Raw genomic sequence first — 17828 nt, 5'->3', positions numbered from 1 at the left:
TGCTCAGGTGTTATAGTACTTCCTCACATCTTTGAGGCATTTCACAGAGCCCTGGGGAAGTAAGTCTTGACAACTGAAATGTAAGCTGGGAGTGCAACATATCAAGATATTCTGAGTTGCTCACAGAAAGAACTACAGAAGAAAATATTAATGCAATCTGCCCTTCAGTGTTAACCCCAAGAGTACACACATCATCATGCTTCATGTAGTTTGCAGGAGCCATCCTCCCAGCTGAGGGAGAGGTTGTTCAGGGTTCTTTTCATTGCACTTCACTAGCATACAGGACCAAGCCCTATTTAACATGCACTGCCCAGACCCTTCCTTGACTGCAGAATTTTGCTGTTCCTTCGTGATGCTGTCTCTAGTTCTGTTAGGGTAATATCTGAGTGCTTCACAGATATCACATGGTATTTATCTTCTCACCACATTTTTTAAATGAATCAGTTCAATTATCTCCATTTTGCAATGAGGAAGCTGAAATGACAGGATTATGAATAACACTGTCAAGCATCTGTTGTGACCTGGTTTTCTCCAAAGCACAGTATGGTTCCCATATGGTTCCCATCTGTTGTAGCTGCAGGTTCTTGGTCTTCACTTTGGGCTCTGGAACATAAGGAGCACAACCTCAGAGGCCATCTATGAAAATCTGAGTTTTAGTGGAAAGGGAAGTTGCTTAATTTCTGTGCTAGAAGCAGACACTTAAGGTAAGATAGGATAAATTCGGGCCTAAGTATCTAAATCATTTGGTGGAACTTGTGCCTGCCCCACAGTAGTTATTTGTGGACTTGTCATCTCTGAAATGTAAATCTTTCCTGATTTGGCTTCCCAGGTGTTTGTGGGACTGCTCAATGAAACTGAATCCAAAAGACACAACCAGCACCAGATACTCTTCAGTCTTCTTGGAGATTGGCCTCATGTTCCTGTGCACCTGTCTGGTAGAACCTGCTTTGTTTCTCAGAAGACTCCCCATGGAGAGCCTAGCTGCCTGAAGCCATGCTGCAGCAACCCACAGAGTCTGACCCTAACCATCTTCCAACAAGTTTTATTTACAGGGTGGAAACACCATTTGCTTAGTAACTTCTGTAGAGAAAATAGAAGAAAACACTGGGTTTTAGGTAAGTCAGGAAAACCTTCTTTCACAAAGTGGATGGCAAACTAACCACACCATAGAGACTGTGATACCACACACTGTGCATGCTGTTCTTCATCCCCAGCAACTATGAATCACTGTGGTGTCTTCTCTGCTATGGTGTGGCAAATATTATTGCATTCTCTCTGTTGTTTTTTTTTTTTTTAAAGGGAGAACTAATTGCTGTCTCATAAAGTGACTGGAAGAGCTAGTTTACACCTTTGTCCACAAGTGAGATATTTTACACCTGCTCTGTCAGTTGGGTGGTTGTAGATAGTGTGTTTGTGCCACTACATGACACAGTGTCAGTGTTAGCAAGTGTAATCTAGGTGAACCTGCTTCTGCAGGGGGGGTTGAACTAGATGATCTCTAAAGGTCCCTTCCAACCCCTACTATTCTATGATTCTGTGACCCAAGTCCATCTGTATTTGTGAAGCTCAGATCAAATTGCAATAGTTGTTTTATGCCTGTATATTTAGCAGATACATGCAAACTAATTTGCCGTTCTTCTTGGAAGAGATTGTGTAAGGATTAAGATGAAAGCAAGGCACAAATAAGTGATAAAAATAACTTCAACTGAAAAACCATCTGAGCAAGACAATTCAAAAGAAAGCTAGCATTAGTGCCTAGGTTGTACTAAAATGCAACATGAAAAGGGATAATATCCTATGTAAAGCTTTAAGTGAATCTTAGCCCCCAAAAAACATATTTGCTTTGCCTGAAGTGCACTTGGATTCATCTGGAAACCAAACTACCACTTGCATGTTCCTTTGAGGAACTGATGTAATACAGTGGTGCTTCATTTTACAAGACTTCAACAATATGTTTTCAATATTATTAGCACATGCCCTTGGATAGTGGAGAAATTATTGTCTGTTACTGTTTTTCACACTGACAAGGGACCATTTCATACCTCCTAGTTGTTTATAGGTTAAGTGTGTTAAACACACAGTGCACAGCATTGACATTTAGGGCTTCCCTCCCTCCACTCATTTAGTTGAAAAGACTGTCAGCCCCACAGCCTGTGGTTTTTTCCCTTGAATCAGTGAGTCTCTCCTGGAATATTGTCCAACCTTTACTCTGTCTGAGAAAAAAATAGGGCCAAAGGCTCTGGACATCAGCCACAACCTGGAAAAGCTGTACCAGAACATGGTGACAGGTGATAACAAATTATCAGGCAGGGAGACAGAGTGACTAGCTGACACTGGAGTGCACATGCACTGGGATGTATGAGAGAGGACACCTGTTTCCCTGCTTCAGTTCAAGAGAAGGAAATGAACTGCTGACACAGAGAGAAGTTGGGCGTGGAAGTCATCTAAGGGCCATGAGTTTCAGCAGACCTCAGAGACTGTCATGTTCTTAAAGAAAGTTGAAGTCAGGCAAGCTTCAAACTTAGTGGTGTTGTGAGGTCATTTCAGCAGAAAATTGGAAACCACAGAAACTTTTGTGTCTCACTTCTGTGTTGATTTATTAATACATTTGGAGTTTGCACTGGATAATGTATTCGAGTTATAATGTATTTGTAATTAAGAAGAGCAAAGCCCACACTAGAAATCAGAAAGAAGACCATAGGAGATATGTTTCTGTAGCCAGGATTCTAGTGGAAGGACTACAGCTAGTTATAGCATGTGGCCACAAATGAGCAATGTCACTGATTTTGGCTGATCCAACTTTTCTCTATATCTCTATCTTAAATGAGAGAAAGTAATACATAGTTCTCATCCGGAGCTTTTTAACTCTGATGTCAGGCACTGGAAAACGTTATACAAACCCAAGGACTATTGCATCCTGCCTCGCTGAGTTCAGTGGTCAAACATGTGACAGCACGTAGCTTTAAATTGATTGTCATATATAGACTTGTGGAATCCCAAGCTTTCAGGGTGAGGCACACACTCTCTCACACTTGTTTTGAGTTTCCCTAAAGTGATGCTGTACCTCGGAAGTTTGCAGTACCACAACCCAGCTTGTCTACTATGATGCTCAGTGCTGCCTGGTCAGCCTTGTCTGTGGGGCAAATGTAATGCTCACAGTTCTATTATGAGCAAAAAGAAAACAGCTTACACATAAACCCAAGATTTTATTGCTAATGTATCACAGAATCACAGTGTAATTGAACTTGTAGCTCTCTAACCCAACAGTCATTTTTAGTCCAGATCTAATCATCTCACGGCAAGAAAGAAAAGAGAATAGAATTAAAAAGACAGGAATACTTCTTGATAGAAACATCCTAATAATAACAACAACAACAATAAAAATAAGAGTTAAATTTGTTGTATGCACACTTCCTAGTTTATACCTCTTTTCTAAGCATAATGCTTTTTCTCTTCCACTGCTCCTCCAAGTCCCAAGCTCAATGGCTTCAGTCTGTCAGTCCCTCATGAAAGAGCACTCTACACCTCATGCTTTGTCACTATTTCTCGAAGCCTGTGCTATCATACTATGTCTGTGTTTCTCTGTGGTGCAGCATCATGTTAGAAAGAGTAGCTACTTTTTACTACTCTGTAAAAAAGCTGTGGTGGTGCCACACAAAGATAAGCAAAACCAGGACAAAGTAAATATAGATGCCTGCTCAGAAGAACTGTTGTTGCAGCTAAACCAAGCAAAAATAAATCTTCAGGCAGGTCAAGATGAGTTCAGACAAAGCCAGGCTGGCAACCCTCAGTCCTGAGACCTCGCACACTCAGTTCAAAGCCTGTAGCCTGATAAAAGCAATACTGTAATAATGTATTATAGGGCAATAAGGCTACAGAAGACACTTGGAAAACACGATCTCTGTTTACAGGAGTACAGAAGTCCTTCCCTTGTTACATCTCCCTGTAACAAGAGGTGGTATTCAGTTAATATTTCACATGGCAATACTAAGAAGATATTGAAATATGTTTCAAGAAATGTTTGTAGTTTTGAGCTAGAGATAGTGAGATATTCAACATGTTTTACTCACCAACCTTCCTCACAAGTCAGCTTTTCTCAGCCTCAGCTTCTGAGAGGTAACAACCTGGCAGATTGGTAGAGAGAGGCACAGAGGAGTCAAGGTGCTAGAAGTACTCGCAACAGAAGAAGTAGTCCTAAGGAGTGGGAAGGCTGTGCTAAGGGAAGTGTCTCAGAAGAAAGGAAGAGGAGCAAGGAAACTGAAATCTCAAGAGTATTACAGAGGGTTGAAATTTCTGAGTAGGAGAGTGGCTAAAACAGCTCCTGGAATTAAGAGCATTGTCAAGTCCTAACTTCATGTTTCTCCCTCCCACTGGGAGATGAGATCATCTTTCGCTTTACAATTTTATCTTCTACCATACAAGTTTTTTTTCCATATTCTTTTTAGACACCTTGTGTCTAAAACTCCCAGCAATTGGTGGCACTATTTGGCTTTGTCACAGATCTCCTATCCCAGACAGACACTCTGAGGTTTGCTCATGTCTCATGCTCCTGCTGGGACAGACTACTGTCATCCATGTCTCTGAACTGCTAGAGAACATGAGAGACTCTCCAAAAGCCAGTCCTGGGGATATTTCGGTACACAGGCTGTAGTAAGTGGAGAAATGTGTTTATGTTGCACAGTTACAGGTACATCTGAGCTAGATCCAGGACCCTGAGCAGGTGCAGCCAAAAAAAAAAGTTGAATGAATGAAACTCCAGTATTTAGTCTGAAATAACATCAAATTTTCCTCCCTAGGGTGTAAGAGACAAGGAAAGTTGATGTTTTCTGCAACTTCTGTGGGCTGTCTCCCTTAACCTCCTGTCACTGTTCCCTTTGGTAGGGCACAGCCTCTTAGCTAGGTCACAGTTAAGTCACCTGCTAGACAATGAGGGCAAATCCAGATGCCAACACAGAACAAAACAACACATTACGCTGCTCTTACTCCAGGTGCAGCTCTTCATTTTTTGCTTATGGAAAGAAGGAGGCTTCATGGGGCCAAAGAGATAGAGAGCAAGAGTGTGTCCAAGTACTGATCCCAAATAGGCAGAACCTCACTTTAAGGAATTTTTCTTCCTGTAGAATTATCCCCCGTGTTCACTTTTTTAATCTCCAAGGAGTCCTCATCAAATCAGATTTCTCATGACCTGAGTCTGGGGAAGTGGGTCAAAATGTGACACATCTAAAAGTCAGTCTCACATCATCTTAAGGTTGGGCTGTCCCATAGTAAGTCAATAAGACTGAGGAGCATTACAAAAGCCATGAAGTTGGCAGTTACAGGCTGAAGAAAAGCCAGGAGGAATCACCAACAGCACCACATCTTAGATGATGTTCTTCTCTAACTTTCCCAGTTCTCCTTTGCACTGCTTTGCACAGTTTTGTTATACCTTATTTTAAAGGTCTGGAAGGTGTTTATGATGGTGTGCACGTTTGGATGATTTATTGCACACTTCCAGGTGTTCTTGAACTAGAATAAGATCAGACTTTCCTGTCGTAGGCATCATGCTACAACTGGGCAGAGGACCAGGAAGCAGGAAAGTTGAGGATTGTGAAACATGTTAGATAGAAATCAATACCTAGAAAGCTCAAGCATGTTCAGACACATTATAGAACTAGCTTAGGAAATGTTACCAAACATGAAAGGTGGTACTTAGCACATTCACTGGCAATCTGATATCAATGGTAGGTGTTGTAGCTTGGCCCTTGGAGAAATGTTAATTGCTTTAGTTGTGCAACATCTGATTAGGAAATCTGTTCTATGAACAGCAATACTTGAGTTATTCCACCCTCTTCAGATTGGGTTAGATATTTTGGCATATATGTTCACGTTACAATGCACAGCACCAGGAAATCCAGATGACATCAAACCTGAATGTTCCTTGGTGCTTTGGGAGTGGTATTTGCGGCTGCCAACATCTCAGCACATGAAAACTGGTTGATCTGCCTATGAGTAGATTGCAAAATTCTTTTACCAGTTTCTCGTTGTGTGAAAGCCCCTGAAAAGGAGGCACTGCATCTGCTCCTTGCTTTATTGCAGGGACAATGTTACATCTGCAGGAGCAAAGCAGATTGTTTGTTGTTGACAAGTTTCTACCTAAAAACCCAAAAAAGTATCATAGAAATGATGTCAGTGCTATTTCCTTAATAGTATCCCACTGGTGTTGTTATCCAATGCTCTTATCCACAACTGTTTCAGTGCCTAAAAGTGCAACTGTTTTTAAACATTGCTTAGCATCTCCATACATTCTTCCCACTGCATAGAAGAGTAGCATGCAATCCTGTGGATTTACTACACTGAAAAGAAAATAACATGCTTAGAGAAGAGGCACAATACTTCTGAGAGCTCTTCTGTGTATGAGTACTGGGAGTGATGCTGGGGGTGTTTGTGTCTCTGTTCTGGTAGTTCACACAATAAAATATTCCTTTTTTTGCAGAAAGAGCCTATTGAAGGGAAAATGGTCCTAAGAATTGGCAATCATGATCTGTGAGAGATGGACTGTGCTTGTGCTTTGAATCTACTCTTCTGCATTCTTAAATATCAATCTTACAGACACAGCAGTGGACGACAAGGAGGAAGAAGAAACTCTGCATTGAGTCCAGCAAAACTATTTCTTTGGTTAAGGTTTCATATATCATTTGGGCTAAATTGCACTGTTACTCATACACATAGAACATGATTTCAGTGGGAGCTGGGTGAAAAAATAATAGAAACCAAAGAGTTTGGTCCTTGTCTTGTAACTCGGAGTCTACTGCTGAAAACAGTGCTGCATTAATGCTCTAAGAGTCTCTTTGGAGCATTTTAGGTTCACACTCGCAGAAGTTCCTGATGGCAACGGAAGGAGTTGTGCATGTCTGGGGCATATCTGGTGCACACCACTTTGAGTGATCTAGCAACCTGAAAAAAGATGTGTCTTTGAAAGATTACAGTGCTTTTGAATGTCATGTCTTTTTGAAATCTAAAATTCAGCAAGGCAAACAGTTACTGAAAAATAAGGATTTAGAGATCTTATCCCTTATTCCTTTATATTTTCTTCTAACACACTTACAGATATGATCCAAACCTGTGTTTTAAAACCAGAGAATCCTTGAATATAATCTACCCAAAGCAGTCTTTGCTTGATTTTGGTCTCTTCTTCACAACTGATGATAAAACAAAGCGATCAGGGCAAATTGTTTGCTCTTTCCCATGTGCCCATTTTCAGACAGAAAAAAACTGCAACGTATGGAATGATAATTCTCTGAAATCTAGAGGCCTAAAAATGTGCAGGGGACTCTCTCATAAATAGTTTATGTCCTCGAAGGAAGCTCCTTGGTGCAGTCTAGATTGGATTGAGGCCCCCTCTTTGACCATTGTGTCTTCCTTGTAGCCAAGAAGCTCAGCACCTGTTTGCCAAGATTTGTGCTGTCTAAGCTGCAGTGAAGCAGCTCCTTGGGAAAGTGTCAGTGTGTGAGAGCTGACTAGAAAACATTTCCATCACTCCTTCTTAAAATACCAATTGAATAAACTACATATATATATATATCTCACTTCAGTTTCTTCTCCCATTTTCATTGGAAGCATTAACAGGTAAGATGATGGTATGTGACACAGAACGTTTTAAACAGTTTCTTTTCAATCATTAAAGTACCTGCACAGTACAAAAAGCCACAGAAATGCACAAACAGAGGGATTTGTCTCTAAATACCTAGAAGTCTTCTGAGAAGTAAAACCATATAATAATTGAGCTGCCAGGGTATTTCTTATCCATTGAGGAACAGAACCTAGAAATGTTTATTACTCTGTATTAAATGAAAGAAGTATTTTCTATACTATGTAGCTAATGGCAAGAATATTTTGGCATTGCAGTTAGAAATGTACTTGGAATTTTTAGGAAACAAAAAAAAAGCAACTATATTTTCAGAAGGAAAGATAGAACTAAGAAAACATGTCATGTTTGTGCTACCCTGAAAAATACATCTTTGGCAATACCCAGGCTGTGTTTTTTCTGGTTTCAGATACTCTCTTGTTTAGCTTAAAAAAAAATGTTTACAGTAATATTACCTCAACATAAATGGGGGGGTTCTCCCTTTGAATTTTTATTGGGATTTTGAGAGAAAAAATCTTTCTCAGCAGGAAGCTGGAGGCAAGATTTGTTTTGCTGAAGAGCTCCAGGATGCTGCTCAGTTCCATCAGACATATTTTATGTGATACCAGCTCAAAAACCAGTAGAAACATTCCTTACTTATCCTCATCTAGGCTTGTGAGTCATTAGATAGATTTTCAGGACCCGAGACATACAAAGGTGCAGGTTAATAAATTTATTCAAAGAAAACCTTTCTCAAATGGCAGAAGATAATGATGTATGGAAATAGAGATGTGCTACATGGCCTTTCATGGTATTTACATTTAGCTGGTAGCAGAGAGTTGGAGGTCCCCTATCTCCAGTGGTGATGCAGACTGCCAGGATGATTTGATTATGACATATTCAAGTATATGGGCCTCTGAGTGACTAGTATAGCTGGCACCTGGAGGCTTTGCTATGCTGTTTTGGAAGACATCACCACCAAAGGCTGCTTTGGGTGGCTGCAGCTCCAGGGACCCCGTGGCTGTGCTCCTGGGAGGGTCCCACAGCAAAGCAACAGGACCCTGAGCTGAGGAACCTCTTTATCTGGGAGCTGAAGCAAAGGGAGAATGGTGACAGTGGCCGAGGTTTATTCCCTATGTGGTGTGAAGCAAACCCATGCCTATGCAATGCCCCACCTCCCAGAGGGATGTCCCACACCTGTCCCAGAGATGCAAGGATTGAGGTATGGAACAGCTTCCACATGGCAGAGTATATTTTGGGGTGAAACAGAAGCAATGCTTTCATTGGGGAGAAAATAAGTACTAGAGGAAGCACCCTCCTTGCTGAAATGTATTCTAAAACTTCATTAAAAGTCATTCCGTGGCAATCTTGTAATGTCATCGTCTTACAAATGCAGCAGTGCTCTTAGGAAACTAATGTTGCCACTTATGCCATAGCTGACAGCGTATCCCAAAAGGAGGTTTAGGTCTTCAGGTCCTCTGCACACATGGTACTACCTCCAGGGCCGTGTCAGAGCTTAGGCCAACTGAGAAGAAGGCAGCTCAGGTGGGCTCACAGGAACCCTGCGCTGTCGGAGCAGCCAGAGAGCTGGCTGTGCCCTGAAAATGACTGACCACCCCCAACCCCTCTGACAGGGCTGGAGACAGCCCAGACACAGGACTGAAGCAATTCTTTAAGATGAGCCTTGAATGTTACCCCAGCAAAGGCGTAGATCACAGGGTTGAGGCAGCAGTGGATGAAGGAGATGGTTTCTGTCAGCTGCAGGGCCAGGGCTATCTGGTAGCTCGCCTTGCAGTCGTTGATAATGTGCAGGCTCTGCAGAGAGTCGAGGAAGAGCACGATGTTGAAGGGAGTCCAGAAGAGGAAGAAAACAATGACAATGATGAAAATCATCTTGATGGCCTTGATCTTGTTCCGGTTTTTGCATTTCTGCAGGTTTCTCAGTATCTGGGTGTAGCAGCCGATGAGGATGCTGAGGGGAATCAAGAGGCCCAAGATATTGGCTGCAAACTGAGAAGCAACCTTCCAGGTGTTGTCACCTGAGGGGTATGTGGAGACACACTGCACAGACTGCTCAATTTCCAGCTGCTGGTTGAACATGACGTTGGGTACAGAAGCCAAACCAGCCACCAGCCACAGGATTAAACTGATAATTACACCACAAGAGGCTGTCCGTAACCTGATGGCATAGACAGCATGCACAATTGCTATATACCTGTCTATGCTCATGAGGGTTATGAAGAAAATACTGCTATAAAAACCTGTGTAATAAATGCCAGCCATGATCTTGCACATCGCGTTGCCAAAAACCCACTGGTCTGAAGCGTAGTGGGCTTGGAACGGGAGAGGCACAACGAAGAGGAGATCAGAGGCTGCGAGGTTCAGCAGGCAGATGTCGGTCATTGTGGTCAGCTTTTTCCTGGTCAGGAGAACCCAAAGGACCAAGGAGTTTCCCAGAAGGCAGAAGACAAACACAAGGCAATAAAGAATGGGCAGGAAGAGGGATTTAAACCTGCGAAAGCTGTTTCCTTCGTTGCACGGAGCAGTGTTTTCATCATATCCATAGTCATATTCTGTTGTGCCAAGGAACTGGCTTGTGGGATTCATATCAGATACCTGTGCAAGAAAGAGCAAGGAATAAATTGCTGACTATCCTGGCATGGATAGTCAGTCCCAATGCAGCTTCTGCCTCTCTGTGCCATATCGAGCCCATGGGTCAGCCTCCAGGCAGAGAGGGACTGCAAAATGCAGTCTTGGTCTCACTGGCTGGACAAGAGCAGCTGTACCACCCAAAAGGCTGCACCTGCAGCCTGCCAATCCTTCTTGTACATGTGTAAGTATGAGCACCAGGATGCTCTTGGTTTCCCTGAAACTGCCTCAGTGCCAGTAAGTTAGCCTCTTGTCATTATAGTGAGAGGGAAAAAAATCATGCTCTGAATAGTCATAATGATGCAAAATGGTTCCAAAACCACCATCTGATCTAAGAATCCAGATTTTCTTGTGCTCCTTGAGGTGGGGAACTTTTTGCCTGTAGCATAAAGACCCTTGTAAAAGTGTCTCAGCTGCAGAAGCTCTTGCCCAGCAGCAGCATAGCCACCTTTTTTAGCTGAGCTGCTCGAGGCTAGATATCTGCAGGCAGTGCTGAGATGTGTGAGGTAGTTTTCCAGGAGGGGGTGCAGAATCACATAGAAAAAGCAGCTCTGCAGCAGGAAGGAGTTCACAGGGCTAAACAGCAGCACTTGCAGTGCTGAGCTGTGGGGTGCTGCAGCGGGGCTGCCACCCACCTCCAGGTCAGCTGGTGAGCAGCTTGGCTCTGCCTGTTGCTGAAACACAGCAGTTATCACTCCTGCCTGTTCTGCCCAACTTCAGTTTTCCAGTTTAGTGAAAACCTAAACAATCTGGGTGGCTATTTCCTCTCTTTCATTTCTGGAGAATTGCAACAAAGGCAGCTTTAAATTAGTCTGACCTTTCCAAAAGTGAGAGGTTTTTTTCCCACAGGTCACTTCATGACCCCTATGAAAGGGGATTGGGTTTGCAGAGCTAAATGTTCACATTTTAAGAAGTAATGGTTCTTTCAAAAGACTATTCAAAGGAGTTTGCCTTGTCACAGCTAAGATAATTGCATGTTTATAGTGCACTACACCTAAGTTATGCTTGTATCTTGAAAACTGTGACGGCATCTTGAAAGAGCTTCAAAGACACAGAGGAGGGAAGAATAATTTGTAATACTCATTGGTATTAAGCTGTAGCAATAATATGAATGACAGTCATTAATTTGTGAAAGTAAAGGACACATTTTCCTGAGCTAAAAAATGATGTTTGGGTATAGGTAAAGAGAATGGTATCAGTTTTCAAACTGATAAGTCAAGAATCAGAATTCACCCCTTCTTGCCCAGCTGTGCCACCTTGTGCATGGAAACAGAAGGACCCGTATGCACAGCACAGATGAGTGCAGACACAGGAGTCAGTGTTTGTTCTCTGCTCCAGGTATGGATGCTGCTTATGCCTCACTGACCTGCCTCAACTTTTCTTGAGGCACCTGGACTGCTCCCACCAAGGTTAATTTGTTGACAAGATGCATCTGATTTTGGCAAAATTCAGAAGTTTTTTTCCTGTTCTGAATGGAGACTGGAGATGCTCCACTGCAGACTTCCAGAGCACCTTTACACCAATAATGCCTTTGACTGCTTCCAACCAGGGCACAGCACTTTTCATTTTCTCCCTTTTCCACTGGCAAAACAGTCACACTGAAAAAGCAGTTTTCCAGAGGGTGTCAAGAGAGAGGTAGCTGCTGCAGGTCCCTCTCCCCTGGTTGCCAAAGTGAGCCCTTTACTTTTAAGAGTAGCACATTAAGTGTGGATGGACTTTACCTTTGAAAGCAAGATGACTCTTACTCTCTCAGTCGGCCCAGGTCAGCCTTCTCCTTCTACCGTGTCCTTCTACCGTGGCCGTATCTTCTCTCGGGCTCTGGAGTTTCCAAGAGGTTTACTCCATCACTTGTGGAGACGGCCGAGATTCAGTGACATGCAGATGTCAAATGGACAGTGTCAGTTACCAAACGGGTTTTGAGACAAAGAGAAGGTTGTGTTGCTGTGGTAAACAGGAAAAGAAGTGTGAGGACTTACACATTCTGCAAGACAAATATCAACTACAGCTCTTTTTGAAGGCACTGAAGGTAGCACATGAACAGGTATTCTCCTTTTGATGCATTTACTAGACTTCCCTTCCTCACAGCCACCCCCGATTTAAGCACAAACATGTGAAAGTTCAGATGTTTCCATCACAGAACACAGCCTGATAAATGTACAACTCTACAGAAGCTGATAGATCATTTCCAAGATGCATTAGTTCTTCGTTAGCTTCAGCTGATACCAACTTGTATACTGCAGTCTGGTTATGTCCCTCCCTGTTAGCAATATATTCACTTGAACTTACAGCTACTGATACCTCTTTGCAAGCATTTTTTAAAGAACCTTTTATTCAAGTGGAGGTTTTTCAGAGTTTCTTTGCTACCTTGGGGTTTTGCAAAGGTTGGTTTAGTGCACTTAGGTCACACAGTCAAGGGCAAAACACTGAAACAAGGACAGGCTTGACAGTTTTGGGTTTATTCAATAGCTTTATTTTTGTTCTGTCTGGTACCGTAAATTATGTCAGCCAAACAGTATGCTCTTCATCCATTAGTCTTAACAAGCACCATTTTCCTGATTTAGAGGAGCACAGAGAACACAAGAGATCTGCTCAAGAGCCCCAAATAAGTATGTGTCAGATCCAAAGCATGAATGTCATCAAAGGTATTAACCTGTTCTTTGGTAGCAGCTCCAATCAGAAGTAGCTTTCCTACTTGCTGGTTGTTGCATAAAAGAATAGTGAAAGACAATCCTAGAGAAGAGACTAGCTAAATATTGCAGACAGAAAAGAAAAAGGGGGAGAAAATGGACTGGGGCAAAAAAAGAAGTAGCCTAATGAAGGATCTGTCAGTAGCACAGTCAGAAAGAAAAGACCTTACCCTTGAGGAATTCAAAATGCTAACGATCTGGTGTTATTACCTAACAAAGACCAGCTTCTCTTTTTCATCTGTTTTTTTTTCAGCACTAACTTCTCAACATGGTTGTAATAGAACTTTATTCTCTGAATATTAGTTATGTGATTAATCATCTGTCAGTATATCAGTATGATATGTCCTGCTGTTACACATACAAAGCACAGCATAAGGCAGCTGCATTCTACTTATTGTTCTGTTTAGAAATCAGTAAGGATCAGCTTTCATTTTGACCAGCCACAGTGCTGCCTGGCTGGGCAAAGTGAGGCATGGAGCTGGAAGGGTGCAGGAGGGAAATGTAAGAGGCAACACTGTGTGGACAGGAGGAAGCTGGAGCAAGAAAGATGATGCAGAGGACCTCAAAGGCAAGGAAAAGAGCTTGAATTCAAGGAAAAAAAAAGAAAGGTAAGCTACAAGTGTGCAGGCCTGGTGCCTGCCATAGCTGAGTGATGGCTGGCTACTGTGCTTTGGGCAGACCAGAGAGGGCTGTGCTGGGCGTATGGGTAATGGCTTGGTAATAAGGAAAGGGAGGAAAAAATGTAGTGGTGCCATTGTTCTGGAGGGAAACAGCAGAATTAACAGAGTCTGATGTAACACTTCCAAGAGCAGCTTCGTTGTGCTCTGAGAAGTGCCATACACATTTGTGTCCCTGGCCCTGCCTGGCTTTCAGAAAGGTTTAGGTGCCTGCATCACTTTTGGGTGCTGAATGTTCCTGACACATGGTCATCCCTTAGGCTTTGCTCAACAGAACAAGAAAAATCATTAAAGGCAATGGAGGATGTGATTTGTCAAAGGCAATGACAGGAAGGAAGTGGAGACAGGTTTAGGAGATAGCAAATACAGCTTTGGAAAGGTGCTGTCCCTGATTGGCACGTATAAGGGTGGATGGGAGGGGAGGTCCGCAGCACGGTGGTGGTCTTGGGACCTGTTGGCTAAAAGGACAGTGGTTATGATGATGAAAACCAATGGGAGATGCCTGGGTTGGGGAACAGGGACAAAGAGGAGACAGATTTTACTCTTCTCCCCATGCTGAGCCCTTCTTGCTCTCCTACAGGTAATTCAGGGGGAGCATGTGCAGATAGATCACTGCTGGGCTGGAGGGCAGCAGAGATAAATAACTGCCAGTGTGTTCACAGATGTGGGGTGCTGAAAGCCGTAGACACGCTCAACTTCCCTTGAAAGCTCAGAGGCGGCTATCTGGTGGGAGGAGACAGGGAGATAAGCATTTCTGACTTTCTGCCCCATCAGCTATGAGCCTGGCTCTAATGATATGTTTCTCTCCCAACACTTTTTCAGTCTGAGTAGCATTCACCACATCCTGAATTACACAAGGGCCATGCAGGCTAACAGAGATTTTCTACTGAGCCAATGACTAGCCCTTTGAAGTTCATCTGAGGAAGATAACAAAGCAGAAAATGTGGTAAACCAGCAAGAGGAGGTAAAAAGTGGAATGCAGAAGTTAAAGTTCACCTGCACTTGAAAGTGCTGAACTCAAGAGGAAAGAGGTGCAGCGAGGCTGCAAAGTGGCAGGAGGAGCAGGTGAGAGAGCTAGGCTCAGCCTGGTAAAGCACAGTGGTGGAGAGGATACATTTGCTGCAGAAAGTGGCCAGGGGAAAAAGACTATCAGTTTGCTAGTGAGGCACTGGGGCTGTGGAGCAGCCTTGCTGCAGAAGCAGAGCAGTGGCCATGGGGTCTCATCGTTGAAGATGGGACAATAGGCACTGAGCAGACCTTCCAAGAGCCTCCTCAGGGGCGTTCCCAAGGTGTTGGGTGGGAGCAAGAGTATTGGGAGGTCTCAGATCTGTTTGCAAAGAGCTCTAGAAATCCACCCTGGAGCTCACTTCTCTAGAAGCCCTGGTTGCTGCCTTGCAGTGTTCCTCCAGTTGAGTTTTAGCTGGACACTAATACCAGTGCTAGTGATTTCTCTCCGTAGTCTTGCAGGCTTTCCTGTCAGAAAGAGATACCTTACAGCAAAACAGAGATAACTGACTGTTGTTATCTCAGATGCTCTAGCCTGTGGCCAGTGTGTGTTTGAGTGCAGGAGGCATGCCATGCACTGCACTCCATGCACTCAGTCAGGACTGCACTCCATGCACTCTGAGCTGCAGAAGAGCCATGTGGCATCACCACCTTGGTGAAAATGCCGGTGCACAGGCATCTCAGCCATCACTCAGGTAAAAACACACAGAGAAAACGTTGCTGTAGGAGAAGCTCTCTGGTTTGTCCTCTATTTTGGCAGTGGTTTTCAGGGGCAGCCTGCAGCAGCCTTGTGCAGCCAGCAGGTGCTGGGGTGTCTCCACACTACACCCTCCACACTTCCCCTTCAGCTGCACCCGCTGCCATCCCCACCACAGCCCTTCTTGTATTTACACTCTGAAGTTACTGTTTCTGCTGGTTTGTCTTCTGTCAGAAAAGTTGTTTCAGTGGAGAAAAAGACCCATGCAACACTTTGTATAGCTGAAGACACTGTCAGCCTAAAAGTGACCAGCACATCAGAGGAATGTAGACTTCTACTCCCCCAAACTACCCAGAGCCCCAAAGCCAGGGAAGTGGTGCTTCACCAAACAGAAAGGCTGTGGTAAATGACCCAAACAAAACCTGCTGTGAGGCAAACAGCATGGCCATATCTGCAGCTCCTACAGCCATACTCACTGGCACCAGGGCACCACTCCTGCACACCAGCTCAGCCTCTGACATGAGTTCCAGTGGGTTTTCTTATCCCGTGCCACCACTGCAGCTCCTCAGCCGGGGGGTGACAGCCAGCTTAGCCACTGCAAAACTGCTATGCCTGCTATCATGTAGGAACCTGTCTTTACTCCTACAGATGGTCTAGATGAATTGAGTTTGAACACAGAAAGGAAACTGTGGTTGCAGCAGAAGACACCACCACACCACCAGCAAGAACCTGTTTTGGGTTCAGAAGGACCAGCCAGGAACCTTTGGTATGGCTCTGGCAGTTTGGGAAGGCAGATGAGAGGCACCTTTCTGACACACTACATTGGTGTAGCAGCTGTTAGGAAAAGATGGGAATAAAAGCTGAGTAAGATACCCTATCTGGTAGGATATTGCCCGAGAAAAGACAGAGTATACCCTGGACCTGCCTGCCATCATAGCACCTGGCTGGAAATTGGAGGACAGATTTGCCTCAACACGATGTGATGCCTCCACTCATCTCAAAGCAGTGGTAACCAACCAAGTCAGGCACTCTAATCCAAGAAGAGCACTTTCCTCTGCCTTTGCTTGAAAGTAAAGTAAGAGCAGCTTCTTAGTCAAATACAGACTTTTCCCTTTTGAATCAATTCTCACTTTACATTTCAGAGTGTTTGCTCTGTCACATTAGAAGAGAAGGGAAGAGGTGACTTAGTTCAGCAAAGGAAGCAGAATCAGTATTAACTGCAACAGGGAATATGTGATATTTCAGGATGCTGGGTTACTCATCTAAAATGGCTTGTAAAATACCAGGAATCATTGTTATTCATGGGAAGAACAATGACAACACCTCGGCTTTGCAGGAGAAAGTAGAGGCAGGGGATTGAGGTGAGTGTGTCCTCTGCAGCATGGGAGCATCATGGCAGGTAGCACTTTGATTAACCTCCCACCCCAAACTCCTCCTCCTGACCATCTCTCTGCCCTGACAACCCTCTCCCCACTATCTCTGCTGCATGCATGAACCAGCAAATGCCTTTCCCCAGCCATAGCACCCTCAGCACCTTCACTGCTTTCCCACAGGGTATTGGGAACCGGCAAGAGGGTCCCTGAGCCAGGTATACCCAAGGCTGGCAGTCACCTTGGAGGTACAGGAGGAAACCCTGCCTAGGAGCTATCTTTTGAGGAATCCTTGCCTGTTTCAGTTGTTGCCACAGTGTTTGGGTCTATCAGCATCATCTATCAACACATCATCTTAGTAGGACCACATCATCTTAACCAAAACTGTTTAATCAGACCATTGTCATGGTAGAGGTACAAATATGCCATATGGCAGAAAGGTTAGTTGCCCTTTACTTAATGGTCATAACATGTTTGTATGTGTACAAAGAGGTGGGCAACATTTTGTGACCAGGCAAGATTTTGAGTGACTGGGGGTGTTTTTTTGTCATCAAAAAGGTGTACTTAGGTTGACTAAAATATCTCTGAGAGTGCCAAGTTGTTTTGGTGTGTTCCTCCTCTCCCCCCAAAATTAGAGAGAGAGAAAAAAAGAAGAGTCATAATACTTTGTTATGACAAGTTCCAGATGCCATTTCCCATTTTCAAATGTGTAGTTTTAAAAGATAGCTTTCCTTTTTTAATAGCTAACCTCTCCTTCTAACCTTTCTTCCTCACAACCAGGCAGACTTCAAAGCTTCAAAAACTTTCCAGTAGAACTACGATGTGTCTGTTTTGCTGATAGCAGTTAGAAAGTGGGTTTTTTTCACCTTGATCAGCAAAAATATTGCCAGCCTCCACCAAAGTGGAGTTGTGTTACTGAAACAAAGTGCTTTTGTGTGCAGACAGCTACGAAGGTGCCTACAAAAGACCTGTTTGGTGTTGCTCTGGCTGTCTCTCCTGCAGCAGATGCTCTTTGCAGGAAAAAAGGCTGTGAGCCAGAGAGTCCTCCAAAACCTGTTGCTGAATTTGTACAGGAGGAGCAGCTGGAGGTGAGGTCTGGATCATGCTCTGTGTTTCACTGCCGGCACCAGAGCCACGCTG

The 17828-nt window shown here is 43.8% G+C and overlaps 1 protein-coding gene and 1 long non-coding RNA gene across 2 annotated transcripts in view; one reads left to right on the top strand and one right to left on the bottom strand.

Annotated features, from left to right (window-relative positions):
* LOC133625464 (uncharacterized) overlaps window positions 1-8904 on the top strand; it is a 37829-nt gene extending 28925 nt beyond the window's left edge. Inside the window, exons 4-5 of the long non-coding RNA XR_009818732.1 lie at window positions 830-1115; window positions 6473-8904. This is a non-coding gene — a long non-coding RNA (uncharacterized LOC133625464). The remainder of the gene's footprint in view (window positions 1-829; window positions 1116-6472) is intronic.
* A 250-nt stretch (window positions 8905-9154) lies between these two features.
* Window positions 9155-10210, bottom strand: LOC104553032 (C-C chemokine receptor type 8). Its single transcript, XM_010195524.2, has one exon. It carries the CDS (start codon window positions 10208-10210, stop codon window positions 9155-9157), a length of 1056 nt encoding a protein of 351 aa, XP_010193826.2.
* Window positions 10211-17828: the final 7618 nt, after the last annotated feature.

Source organism: Colius striatus, chromosome 5 (genome assembly GCF_028858725.1).
Source record: "Colius striatus isolate bColStr4 chromosome 5, bColStr4.1.hap1, whole genome shotgun sequence".
In the NCBI taxonomy this organism is placed as follows: Eukaryota; Metazoa; Chordata; class Aves; order Coliiformes; family Coliidae; genus Colius; species Colius striatus.
This window is presented reverse-complemented; position numbering and strand designations above follow the sequence as displayed.